Source organism: Phaethon lepturus, unplaced genomic scaffold (assembly GCF_000687285.1).
Source record: "Phaethon lepturus isolate BGI_N335 unplaced genomic scaffold, ASM68728v1 scaffold13029, whole genome shotgun sequence".
NCBI lineage: Eukaryota > Metazoa > Chordata > Aves > Phaethontiformes > Phaethontidae > Phaethon > Phaethon lepturus.
Window position 1 is genome coordinate 1 of NW_010564212.1, and position 13,569 is coordinate 13,569.

Below are 13,569 nucleotides of genomic sequence, written 5' to 3' on the forward strand. Positions count from 1 at the left end.
CGGGGCGGGCGTGCTGCAGAGCCACCCCCTGCTCCCCCTGCAGGCACAATAAGGTTTCCCTCGGTGTAGGGCCGCTTTCATTGTTTAGTGCTACAGCACAGCTCGCAGGTGCACCTGTCTGAGCCTCTGCTTTTGCCTTTTGCTCACCTGGGAGTTGCATGCATCAGGTTAGCAGCCTCTGCTGCAAGAGCTTCAGTCGCACAGGTCAGACTCACGTTTGGGTAATGTGAGCGGGGGTGACCAAGTCACTGATACCATCTTGCTCATAGTATTGGCCAATGTTCAGATTAGTGCTGACACAAACACTTTTTTGATTGTCTGGAAACAGCTAAGTCAACTTTCTCAAGTACTGAGTGTCATCAGTTTTTCTGAGTGCTGCTTTATTAAGTGGGGAATAAGCCAGCTCTGGGTGGGCAGCCAATATAAGGCATTGGGGTGCTTACTTAAGCTGCAAGTACTCCTAACAAAAACACATTGCTAAAAATATCCAGCAGTGTTGTGCAATGGGTAGGATGGTAACCAAAAGGGAGAGTACAATCATGCACTAATATTCTAACCTCCCTATAAAGTTCTTGGACTGCCTGTTTGCAGTGATGCCTATAACTGGGAGATTCTCAGTCAAGTTTTTTCTTAAAACCAAACTTAGCCACAGACCTGTGCCAAATAGGTGTTTTGTAGTTAGAGAAATTGTTATGTTTTTTTAAGTGTCACATTCTGACCTAATGATTGTATGAACTAGTGATGATGGTAGCCCTTTCTCCCTTTAGTACTGCAAGTTTCTTCTTGCTGTAGGAGTGTTCCTGGATTTTTTTCCCTCCTTCTAGTAAGCATGACTAAAGGGTGGTGTCTAGTAACATGGTTGCAATTTGGACATTGGTATGTTAAAACAAGGGTTACAAATACTTTAAGATTGCCAGTGTGTTTCTACTATGCTTTTCTTGCAGTATTTGTTTGCAGTCTATTTGCTATCAAACTAAGCTGAAAGGTGTTTTATGAAAATGATCATGCTTTGTGGGAAAGTTAAGACAGTTGGCTTTAGCCTTCTGTTTCCTAGTTCAGTATTTAACAGCTGTAACAACATTACTGTTTCAGAAAGGCACTGTTTTTAAAAATACAACTTTAGTTTACATGAAGTTCATGCACAGCGTTGTACACAAAGGCTAAGGTTTCCATAACTGCCTATAACAGTCCATGACCCAGTTAAAAATACATTCTAGCCACCATGCTCTTCTGCAGGCCACACAAGCGTGTGCAGCCACGTGGCAGTTTGGGGTTTGGTGGTTAAGTATAACTCGGTGCCCGTTATTCTGCTGTTTCCAACTATATTTTAGATATTGCTAAACATGCTGTGGAGTGTTGTATTTGCAACAACAACTAACAGGGACATAAATTCATTATATTCTGGTCTACACCAAGTTACACAAGATTCAAGAAATAAAACCTGCCTATTCTGTCACTAAACTAGCCTTAAGTATCAGAGCATCCTTCTTCCCTTTTTACAACCATGTCCTTCTGAAATGCCTCATCCTGTGGGCCAGGAAATTGATCTTGAAGAATGCAGAAGATATCGGTATGAGATAGAGGAGAGTAGTATTGTGTAAATACTTCTTTTTTTTGTGTGTGTACAAAGGGGAAGAAACACAAGCAATACTGTTACAACAACTACAGGAGTTAGCTGGACTAATGGTGAACCATTAGCCCAGCTAATCAGATTGTGTAAAAGCGAAGATTTTTTACTTTAAAACAGGGGCAGGGAAACAACCGAAAAATGTCAAAACCCCAACCATCAAAAATCCCACATCCCTGTAATGAATAACTTTTTCATGACTTGACTTTGGAACTTCACTAATACTTCTCTTCTACTCACTATAAATATCCTCCAGGAGCAGCATGACCCTCATGACACTTCGAGTATGGGAGCTGGAAAGTGAACTATCGTGTTTCTATTTGACTTCAATAGTGGGGAAAAAGCAGACTGTTAAATTGCTGCAGGTGGGCCCTAGGACTGTGTCTGGGCTACCATGAGCTCCTGGGGAAGCCTAAGAGGCCACAGGACTTTGGGGATTATCAGAAATGTTGCAGTTCAGATCCTCTTGTTCCCCTGTCCTGCTGGTGCCAGGCCTGGAGGGAGGATGGGTGGGAAATGCCCTTGAGCTGACTTCCACAGATTTTGCCCTGGGTAAATGCCTCCACAGCTGGGATCTTTGTTCCTGTTGTCTTACCCAGACTCAGCTGGCAAGAGCAAAGGTGATGGTTTAATTCCAGTGCATTTCAGTTGCAACACAATCAGCTTATGTTTCTAATGCTTTTTCTCATTGTTGTGGCACCAACCACCCCCTAGTCCCTTCCCTCCAAACAGAGCTGTAGAGCAAACACTGTCCTTCCAGGAAGGTCTGTGCTTCTCAGTGGAACTCAGCTCTGTTCTCTCAGCTGGTGCGCTCTACCCTGGCACATAGAGCGCACTATGGTCTCTGCTAGCTGCTGTCAAAGAAAAATCTTTGAAACTTTGATTGGCGCCAGTAAACAAATGCAATTGAGGGGAAGTTTCCAACTTTGTATTTTGTCACAGAAGCAATTAAAAACCTCAGATAAGGACTAGTGTATCAGACAGTTGTTCCGCGGAAGAATTACAAGTTACAAAGTGCAATATCACTGGAACTGAGATTAGAATAAACTAGTATAAACTATATGGATGTTAAAGGAATTTAGCTGCAGGGTATATCAGGAGTAGAAATCTGTTTCTGAATTCTTATTTTTAAATTGCAATCTGATTTTTCTGTGCCCCAAATCAGAAATTCGGGATCCAGAAACTCATTTCATATTAGCAGGCGTTTAGTAATTGTGGCAATACAAGAACTAGTTGAAGAATACTTTACTTGTCCTTCCAGTACACAGCCATCCCCAGTTTCCCATTTGTGTTTATAAAAAGGAGCAACCAAGTCACCTGCACACAGTTGTTAGAATTTCTGTGGTGGAAGTCCTAGGCATGATTCTCCTTGCAGTCCCCCAATGCAATATGCTGCAATTAGCGCCTTTAACAGTGCGGTGTTAACGATATTTCCAGCTAGGGGTGGCTGCTGAATGCCTGGCATACGCCTCCTGTGTAGTGGGTGTTCTTGCCTGTTCATTAAATGACAAGCGGCGAGTCCTTTCCACCAAAGCTCGTCAGCAGTCAGCACACATGGATGCAAAGCAGCCAAGTCTGATTTACCTTTTATTCCACTAGGTTCTTCAGCAGCATAAAAATGCTGACACAATGGTGGCTTTGATGAAGGTTTATGAAGAAGAAGATGAAGCTTATCAGGATTTGGTCACCATGGCAACACAATTCTACCAGTATTTACTGCAGCCCTTTAGAGATATGCGAGAACTGGCAACGCTTTACAAACTGGAAATCCTGGTAGGTCTGCCTTTACAAGGTGAAAGGCCAAGTTATATAGCAGGGCATCAGCTGCTCTTGGAGCAGTTTAGACTCAAATCACTTAACATTCCCTAGTTCTTGTCTTCACCTACTTTTTTTTCCCTGCCAAACCACCAAACATGACTGAGAAATTCAAAGTTAGGGCAGAATCACTCACAGTGGACCTCAGAGTCCATGGTATTGGCTTGAATAGAACTGCAGCTGTCTTCCCACTAGTGTCCTACTTCCCTCTGTGTTGTGGAATTCAAAGGAAAACGGCCCCAAGCTCCACCTGTCTGTGGCTTACTCTCTGAAGTAGCCTTTGTTGTGCCACCTTCAGTGGGATTAGTTTGTGACAGTGAGAATGTCATCCCCCAGCAATGCTGATGCACCGGATTAACTCAGTTGTGGAGGAGACCTTACCACACAAAGCAGTTTTGTATTGCTGCTACAGCCTGCTAGAAGTACAGATTAAAACATGTCAGTGGTACCTTCATTTAATTTTACGTGCATCTTAAACTGAAAGCACATACTGAAAGTTATGATGCCCCTGGAAAAGACAGCTATCTACTATTTTCATTTTTCCTTAAATAGTCTGTTAAAATTAAAGTGAGCTTTTGATGTTCTAGAAAAGAGCAGAGCAGTGCTCTGTTCAGTGCTTCACAGAGAATGCACTGCACAGTGCTCTCTAACAAAGGTTGTTGATACTGAAGGTTTAAATCTGTGAAGATGAAATAATCTAGTATGCTGTACGGAAAATTAAAGTTAAAATCTCTTATGTTTCTTTTCTATATCCCTGTTCCTGTGTGAAAGAACTGCCAAACTGGAGAACCTGACAATGCAATGTGCTGTCAACACGTGGGGAAAAATAGAAGAGAACATTGCATGTAGAAGAGTGCTTTTGAGTTACTTTTAGTAACAACTGAAAACACTTGTGTTGGACATGATTTTTAAGATGCTAGTTTAAAAATATTTTAAGAAATAAATTAATTCAAAGCTAAGCATAAAGTCATGGTTGGGGAACAAATGTTGGTTAGCCTGGAAAAGAAGAACAAGGCAATACACAGGCATGAGTAGTGATTCACTTTGTGTCAAGTGAGGGGAAGGTCATGTTTGCCAGCATGCTGTGCCTTGCTTGACATGTCCCTAAGTATAGCATAATGTGGGCTGCACCGCTGTGGTAACCAGCTGGCAACTGAGAATTTTGTCTCCTTGCAGAAATCTTTGCAGTATGACAATTTGGGGCCTAAAAGAGTAGCAGCTTTGCAGAAAGATGCTGAAGAATGGACTAAGCGAGCTGAGAATGCTGTGTGCTCCATTCAGGATATCACTGTGAACTACTTCAAGGAAACTGTAAAGGCTCTGGCGGGTAATCAGAATGATTTACACAAAAGGTTGTGTAAATACTTGACTTAGGCGACTGAGACCTCTTTTTATCACCTTTGCTGGTCTCTCTCTGCAGACCCTGAGGTTAGAATGAGTGTCTAGTTTAAGAAAGAAGCATTTTATTCACTTAAGGTTTATATCTTTTAACCAATTTGGTTTACAACTTGCATTTGGCTTGCACACAAACATTATCAAGGCCTGAGATTTCTGGCTGCAAACCTCTGAACAAAAACCATGCACACTTTTAATGCTTGATATGCAAGCTTCAAGGATTTTAGCTTGTTAACTGAGTAGATTGCTGTGTAACTGTTAAGACATGTTTCCATGGTACAACAAAATATTTTACTTACATATATAAAATCATAAGTTCAACCTTTTAGTTTTGTAATTTCTAAAGAAGCTTCAGAAATTGTTTAATAGCATCAGCATTTTTAGTACTGCAGCTGTAGTAGAAACCCACAAGGGCTATTAATACACTGCATTTCTTGGCTCTTATTCCAATATTTTAATCTGCAGCAATGCACAAACAAATGGAACAAGATCAGGAAAGATTTGGTAAAGCCACCTGGGCATCAGCTTTGCCACGACTAGAAAACCTGAAATGTGTGTTAGCTAAAGAAACCCTTCAGCATCTGAGGGCAAGAGAGTTGTGCCTGAAACAGAAGAGAGCTGGCATTCAGAAAAACGTAAGACCTTGAAAAGCCTCCTTTTCTGTCACTGTTTGGTGAAGGGCTGATCAAAACCTACCAAAGTGGTCGTGGGAGTAGACTTTCAAAGTCTTTGTCTATGAAACAGCTTAGGTTTTCAACATGGTTTTAAGTTGTGGTAAATTGCATGTCTTCAGTTTTTTTAAAATTGTGCCTGCACATATGAGGACACTTAGCAAAGGTTAAGATACAAGCTTTTACAGTTCAAGTGTCATGTTAGCATTTGTGGTACTAACCTTAAAAATTGCTAGTTTTAGGGAAATCAAGACCAGATATTATTTTCAGAGGATGCTGCAAAATAAAGATACTTATTTAATTTTAATCTTCTGATCTTCTGGATATGATGCCATCTAACTGCTGCTAGGAGTACCTGGTATTTATTTTCCAAGAGTACGGTACTGCACTATATATAATTGTTTTCAGGAGCAGTATTATTTGTGCAGATTATAATGAAGTCCTTTCTGGTAGACTTAAGGTAAAATTACACTTCAGGTTAATAAAGCTTTCTGCTCCGAGCCATTTCTAATGTTGTGTTGTTTCCCTACCAAAGCCTGTAAGCAGCTGCCAGTTAGGCCAGGCTTGTGTTTGTACAGGTATTTGTGCATCCATGCATGTTTCATGTGTGCATATTTTGTTATTAATGCTTTTTATTTTCTATTTGGGGCTGTACAGATGGAGAACCTCAGTGAACAAGAAGACAGCCTAAGTGTAGTGGAGGAGCTGGAAATACAGTACTATGAAACGCAGCTGGAATTATATAATATACAGCTTGAAGTACTGAAACATGAAGAGATGCTGCTTATTGTACAATTGGATACTTTAAGGAGACAGATTAAAGGTAAGAATAAACAAATATTTAAGCACATATCCAAAACACAGGAGTGATATAACCTGCTCTGTTTTCACTTGGAAAAAAAAAAGGATGATTATCACTACTCAGGTCTTGATAGTGGAAAGCATCATTGGAAAATGATGCTGTGGCATCATCTGATATTTTGTCTTCTGACTAATTAGACATTAATTTGATAACACAAGTTTTAAAAAAAACCCACGCTAGTAGCTCATCTTGACAGCAGCTGTGGTATGTGCATGCACTGGCTTAGCATATGGAATAACTTATATTGAAAATACTTAACTGCTCTTGTAGTTACAGGATCTATGCATAAAAACTGTGGATATCATGACCTGCTGAAATGGGTCCTGAATTTCAGGACACACAACACAGGACATACATCACAAATCTGTTGTAATTTAACATGTAGGAATTGCAACATCCTGTAGTGTCAAAAAGAGGTAATTTTAGCTAGATGGTACTTGAGTACTGCTATATTCCAGTCTAAGTGCCTCTTTGTAACATATTTATGACCAAATTAGGCACCAGTCTTGTTTATGCTTATTTGTGCTTATGAATTCTCTGTTACTGTGTACACTGTGAAGTAAACATTGCTCCTGCTTGTTGCATATTTAAAACCTGGTAAACAGTGAAATAAGTCACCCAGATCAGAACAGATGATCAGTGCTGATCAGAACAGTCTTCAGTTTTCCAGGAAAACTCCAGTCGGTGAATGTAGGAGTTAAAGCACAGAGAGACATTTGAAAGAGGAAGCTAAATAATAACAAATGTTAACAGCATAAATTTGATCCTGCAAAGCACCCCTGTGAGTAACATCACATGTTTGTGTAAGACTCTGAAGGACTAAGTTTGGCTCTGGAGCATTACATTTTCTAATCACTAACTCACTGCCTTCAGTGGCTTTTAAAATGTCATTAGTTCTTTAAATGTTTAAATATCTGTGGCAATTTTTGGGTTTTTAAAAAAATGCCAAATGCCTTTTTAGAGAAACAGGATGAAGTTGTTTACTATGATACATGTGAAAATCCTGAGGAGCTCAAGGTCATTGAACAGACAATGGGACAACATTACGCTAACTTGTCAGAAATGACGATGCTGAGGCAGAAGACTAAGCAGTTGGAGACAAAGCGTGGGACTATCTGTGCGAGGAGAGCCTACCTCAGGAACAAAAAAGTAAATGCAGTCCTGGAGATGTGCATTTTCTTTAGCTGATGTTTTGACTCATGAGGGATGGACAGGAAACAACTAGGGAAGCTTTGGGTGTAATGTACAAGATGATACATGACTCAGTGCCAAGGCTGCCAAACAGGAAGAGGGGCAATGTGATTTTAAGCCAGCTTTGCACTCCACTGTGTGGTGCAAGTGCCTCTCTAGTTTATTAAGGGAGCACAAACTTACATGGTGACCCAGGATGTGTTTCCCTATCAGCTAAATCTTACCAGGGGCTTGCTGTGGCCAGCTGGAGCTTTGCCCTGGCAGCCTTTTACAAAGCAGCTACAGTACAGGAGGAAACCTGGCCTGCAATGAGGGAAGCTGCAGTGACAGAACAACCCACACAATGATACTTTAACTTTGAACGGGAGGGAGGGGAAAATCTAACTGCTGCAATTCTCTCTCCAGCCTCTCGGTTCTGTGCAAAGGGCAGTTTTTTCCTTTGGTTCCCATTCAGAGCAGAACACTAGGAAGACACAAGTGAGATCCCAGTTGACTCTCATGAACCTTCCCAGTGAGCTGAGCTTGCCTTACACCTGCACAGTCCTGCTGGGGCAGAGAGCAGAGTTTAAGCTCAAGTCTGTCTGGCCTTTTACTCACTAGCCTGGACAAAATGGGAGTGAAATTGGAAATCTTTTGTGAGCCGTCATTGTCTCTTGCTTGCAACTGCTTCCTCGTCAGACACTTCTTTTGCTTCTGTTTTCATTCACTTAATTGCTGTCTGTTGGGTTTATAACACTAAAGCCAAATGCCAGATGATTTGGAAATGCTTACCCAGCCATGTGGCTAATCCCCCTCTGTACAGTGACAAATAGCGACTCCCAGAGAAAATATTGAAGCCTGCAGCTTCTCTGCAGCACTTTGTTACTAACAGAAGATACCTCTGTCAGCCATTCATTGTGTTTCGTATACCTTTGTTTCCCTGTACTTGGGACTACATAGCTCCTGTACTTGGGAGCTATGGCAACTTTGGAGCTATTATTTTTGTAATGCCCTGCTACCTTCCCTGTTGCCTTCTTCCTCATGTCTTTGTACCCCTTCCCTTGAGCTGGTACCTGGGTGAGATTTCTTCAGAGCTTGTTTCTGCCTTTTTTTTGTTGTTGTTCTCTTTTTTTTTTTAACCTAAATGTAAGGCAGAGGGATTGGTTTAGATGTGGGTATATTTCCTCTGCAGCATGAATAACCCTATCACTAATTAGGAGAACAAAAGATCCCATGTCTTTAGCCATGAAGGAATCCCACAGACTTCACCTTCAGGGTCTTGCATCTGCCACTGGTTGAGCTTAGCTGTCCTTCTTGGCACAGCCAAGCACTTGGCCTTGGTCACTGTTTAGTGGCTTTTACACAGGAGTTAATGGCACAGATAGTACACAGTAAATGTGAATTAACCAAGGGTTGCATGAATTTTGCTGTTCTACCAGGATCAATGTGAAGCAAGCCATCGGCAGAGACTGCAACAGGCAGAAGAGAGCAAAAAACGCTTCCAGCAGCATCACAGCATACAGATAGTGAGTACTGAATAGCAGCCTTGGAGAATCTGGCAGCTGTTTGTTTTCACACACTAATGCTCACTTACTTGTGCTTTAATGCAGAAGAGAGACAAGCAAAAAGAGGAGGAGAAAAAGAAAAAAGCTTGGATAAGCCAGGAACGTCAGAAAACACTGGAGAGGCTGAAAACATTCAGGGAGGCAAGTACTGTGAACTACAGTAGTCCTAAATGGTGTCAAAACAGCATTAGAAAGTAGCCAGAGCTCACGTGTGAGAACGGTCCAAATCAGAGACCACCATTTGGATAGTGTAAAATAGGATTGTGTGTAACGAGTCAAGAGCATTACATCCACTAAGGATATAGCTTCCAGATGTGGAACCTGTTGCGAAGAATACAAGTGAGGAAATGGCTTTGAAAGAAATACTTTGATATTAATTTAAATCTGTTCAGGGTTGAATTTTCTGTTTGAATGGGTGAGTGGGACAGGTCTGTACTCTGTGGCTTTTTGACCTTTGGGGTTGATGTTTTGGGCAGTCCAAGGAAGATGTGACCTCCTGCCTCATGATTTGTTTTTCAGAAGTGTCCAACTCATGTTGTTCTGAAAACATCTCGTCCCCAGCCTCTCAGTCCCAAGTTGCCACGAAGCGTCACTCAGCAGGTTGCGGTACTGTCCCCTCCACCTTCGTCAAGAGCAAGGGCAGCTCCAGAGCAGCCAAAGAGTATACTGCTAGTAGAAGCCAAAGAATCAAAAGCCTCACATCAGAACACCCCAGCAGATATCCCTGTCCAGACTCTTGTTACTGATGGTGCTGCAGAACAACAAAAGCACAGCGAGGGATTGATGGTCTCTCCATCTTCACCACCACTTCCTCCGCCCCCTCCTCCTTTGCCCCCTCCTCCCCCACCTTCCCCCTTACCTCTCCACTTAAAGACACCGTCAGCAACAGAGGATAAGCCACTTCCCTTGAGCTCCAATAGCCCCACAGAAAGCCCTGCGTTGCACAAACAGGATGACTCATCCAGGAGGTCTATAAATAATTACATAGGTAAGAAGGCTCACATCGACTAGTGTTTTTTCCTCTGTTTCCTATATTTTTCTGTTCACATGATTTGTGTATCCCATTTGATACACTTCACAGGCTCCTTATGCTCAGAGTGTGTGGCTTGGTGTTTTTTGGGAAGTGCTGTCAAATTATACAGGTCAGTCTTTTATGACATTGGAACTTGAATCTCAGTTGGAATCCTGCACTTGTTAAGTACAGCCTTACAATTAATTTAAACCATGCTTAATCACAGCACTACTACTTCTGTGGAGATCTTAATTCAGGACCTGCATTTCTCATAACACTGAAAATCCCACTGCTGTAATAGGTAGGAATGTGTCAGAAGAAATTCCAAAGAGAGGAGGTTTATTCATGTTGTTTGGTGAGAAGCAACTTTTATTACCAGATTTGTTCTTGCCACAATTTTGAAACTTCTGAACCGAATGTGGTATTTTGATTGAGAATTAATCACCTGTCCAGTCAGAAGACCTCTGTGGGTAAATTTGTGGTTGTACTGAGGCTACACTTCAGTGTTTATGATTTATGTACTATAGAGCTAGCAGTTGGGCTGCTTGCATTTCTAAGGTGTGCACAGCCTGTGTCCACTTACAATTTGCTTGGTTTCTAAATAAAGGTTTCTTAAGAGAATTCATGCAGAATTCAACCAGGATTTGAAAGGCAGATGGATAGCTTTGGCATACTAACATTCCTAGGGCAAAAATTCTGATGTTACACCTCTGCTTTCTTAGCAAGATCATGCAGGTGTAATTGAAGGCTGAACTTGGCAATTGAAACAGTAGTTTGAAAGAGAATAGAGCTCAGCAGTCTCTCAAGGCTGCACTGGTTACATCCTGCTAACAGGCTTATTTTTATCTTTAAAGCAAGCAGATATTTTGACTATGTCAGGGAGATCGATCTAAGTTTGAAAGCTGCAATTTTTTATTGTAATTTTTCACAGTGGAGCTTATGCTTGAATGAAGCATGTCTTTAAATGTGGTACATTCCTTTTCCTTTTCAGACTGTTCACAATACAAGCAGCCCTTGTATCCTCTCAGTTAAGAGGCAAGCCACAGGCAGAAATAGCTCAGCATTTTCAGTTCTTCCAAGTTGTGGGGAAGCACAAGCAGCTGAAGAGCTGAGATGCAGCTGAGTTACCGTGACAAACTAGTGTGCATCCAGTGGATGTGGATGAAGTGTGCGGACCTCAGTCTGGGAGGTCTGTGGGATAACTCTACCACAGATACACTTAAGCAGCTTTGATTAGCAACAGGAGTTGTACACCAGAGTAGTCTGACTGCTACTGATTAGCTACTAGCCTTGGTAGTAGCTAGTATTTACTACCATTCACAGCCTTACATTGATGTCCTTTCATTATTTTTGGAGAAGAAAAATCCTTTTTTGTTTATCAGAGAGACCTGATTGGTCGTTTACACCTGTTTCATGAAGACCAGCATGCTAATTGCTGCATTAGTAATAAATACAAAATACTGCCACAGGAACTTACTGAAACAGCTTCATAAACAGGTTGTTTTTAGTTACACATGGACTACTCATGTCTTTGTACATGAAAAGGCAGGAGAGGTTCATATTCTGGTGTTGAATATATTGTCTGTAATGTGTTAACATACTTTCCAAGGGGAACTTCTTTTATAATCTGTTAGTCTGACTAGTCTGTTACCACACAGCTCATTTGATTAATGGACTGAAGACTTTCTTACTTGAAGGCTTTGTATGACGGCTTGGTGGATCTTTGCTTGATCCTTTTCTGGCATGTCAGTCTCTGAAGGTACCACAGGATTTAGCAGAATGTTGTATTTCAAGTGCTTGATGTGAATCGCATAATCTTCTGTGCACTGCGCATGGCAAAAATACTTCTAGCTGTGAGGCACAGATGGTCTGAACCTATGGCTATAGGAGTTGACTGCTGTCCAGGTGAACTGCCTCGCTGTCTGACAGTCTGAAGCTAGCAACAAAGAATCCAGCAGAAGGAGTAAAACACGTTTTACAGTGTGTATCAAGAGAAGTAGCGGAAGCTCTCTCAGTATAGTGTCAGTTATGGTCTGAAGTTCAGAAACATATGCCTGAGATTTAAATCATGTTGTAAAATGGGAAATATTTTTTTAAGTCCATACAGAAAAGAGCTGCCTGCCTGCCTGCTTAGGGCCTGATCTGGCTCCCACTGACTTCAGTGGTGCAGTTTCAAGTCCTTCTACTCAAATCCTTTCATTTTTCTCTTGGCTGAGCAAAAATGCAATTGACAGTCTCAGCAGGCATCTGAGCAAGCTGGGAGGAATGGCAGATTGTTTCTAGTACAGAGTACAAGAGAATTTTTGGTTCAGTGAAATTTTTTTGAAAGCCCATAAAGTTGTAATGAAAAAGAAGCATCCTCCTTTGTGTATAGTTTCTTCTTTAGAGCACAACCTTGTACAATGTTGAAGAAGCATTGGATTCTCAATTCAGGATATAAAAGATTTAACCACTTTTTTAAAGCAGTTCCAGAGCCTGGTGTTGCAGAAGCTTGAAAGAGTCTGTGCCACAACAGACCCATCTTTTTCCTGTCTCTAGCAAAGATGAAAGGAAGAACCCTAAACACTTGGGTAGGGTTTTGTACCTCTGTAAGTGTAGTTGTCTTGTTCTTTCTTCTGATAACAATAGATTGATTTATCTGTTGCAGGTTCCATGGATGAGGTTTTGGCTTCTCTAAAACGCAGTGAAGTTCATCTTCGCAAAGTGGAACAGCAAAATCCATATGCCTCTGTAAAAGACAACATTCTCTCTGCCATAAGACAAGGAGTTAAACTAAGAAAAGTGAATCGAGATACTGAGAAAGATGTCAGTAAAGGATCCACTAATGAGCTGGAGAGAAGCATTAAGGCAGTCATCCAGAGAATTAAGAAAGTGTCTGCTGATTCTGAAGAAGAGGAGAACAATGATCAGAATAATGGAGAATGGGACAGCTAACCAATTCAGGCTAACAGGACTTACTGACTGGAACAATGTGTCTCATTTTGCATGTTGTAGAAGACTGTCCCTGTCAAAATGAAAGAACAGTGTGATTGTGTGTGCTCTCATAGTCCAAAATGTCTCATAAAGTAAAATAATCCTGCTGATTTTCTACAGGAGCTGCAAATTCTTATTTTTGCATGAGAAATCATACTCCAAATTATGCTTGCATTAGTGTAGGTACTTCTGGCTCAACCATGCAGAGTTTTCACCATATCTGAAGACAGCTAAAATGCTGGATTGAAACATACATTATTTAGGTTGTTACTACACAGTAGGTAATGCTTTCACAACAAAGTTTAAGGAGTGAAAAACTAACTGAAAATCTTATTTTTTCAGGTAAAAGTAGAATCAAATCCATGATGATAGAGGCAGACCAGAAAACTTAGCATAATCTGGAAGCCCCCATTCCTACCTCCATCGTCCAGAAAATTCTTTAACTTTTTGCTTGTCTAATACAGCTCACACTCAAATAA

The 13,569-nt window shown here is 41.2% G+C and overlaps 1 protein-coding gene across 1 annotated transcript; it reads left to right on the forward strand.

Annotated features, from left to right (window-relative positions):
- The first annotated feature begins 3,232 nt into the window (after positions 1–3,232).
- On the forward strand, positions 3,233–13,128 carry WHAMM (WAS protein homolog associated with actin, golgi membranes and microtubules). Its single transcript, XM_010294807.1, has 9 exons — positions 3,233–3,400; positions 4,619–4,769; positions 5,303–5,472; positions 6,166–6,331; positions 7,332–7,519; positions 8,980–9,066; positions 9,151–9,246; positions 9,625–10,093; positions 12,765–13,128. The coding sequence occupies exons 1-9, from the start codon at positions 3,257–3,259 to the stop codon at positions 13,049–13,051; spliced, it is 1,758 nt and encodes a 585-aa protein (XP_010293109.1). The 5' UTR covers positions 3,233–3,256; the 3' UTR covers positions 13,052–13,128.
- Positions 13,129–13,569: the final 441 nt, after the last annotated feature.

Coding starts and splice junctions, on each gene's coding strand:
- WHAMM (XM_010294807.1), top strand. CDS start 3,257: ATGGTGGCTTTGATGAAGGTTTATGAAGAAGAAGATGAAGCTTATCAG. Junction 5,473..6,165: donor GAGCTGGCATTCAGAAAAAC/GTAAGACCTTGA, acceptor GGGGCTGTACAG/ATGGAGAACCTCAGTGAACA. Junction 9,067..9,150: donor AGCATCACAGCATACAGATA/GTGAGTACTGAA, acceptor GCTTTAATGCAG/AAGAGAGACAAGCAAAAAGA.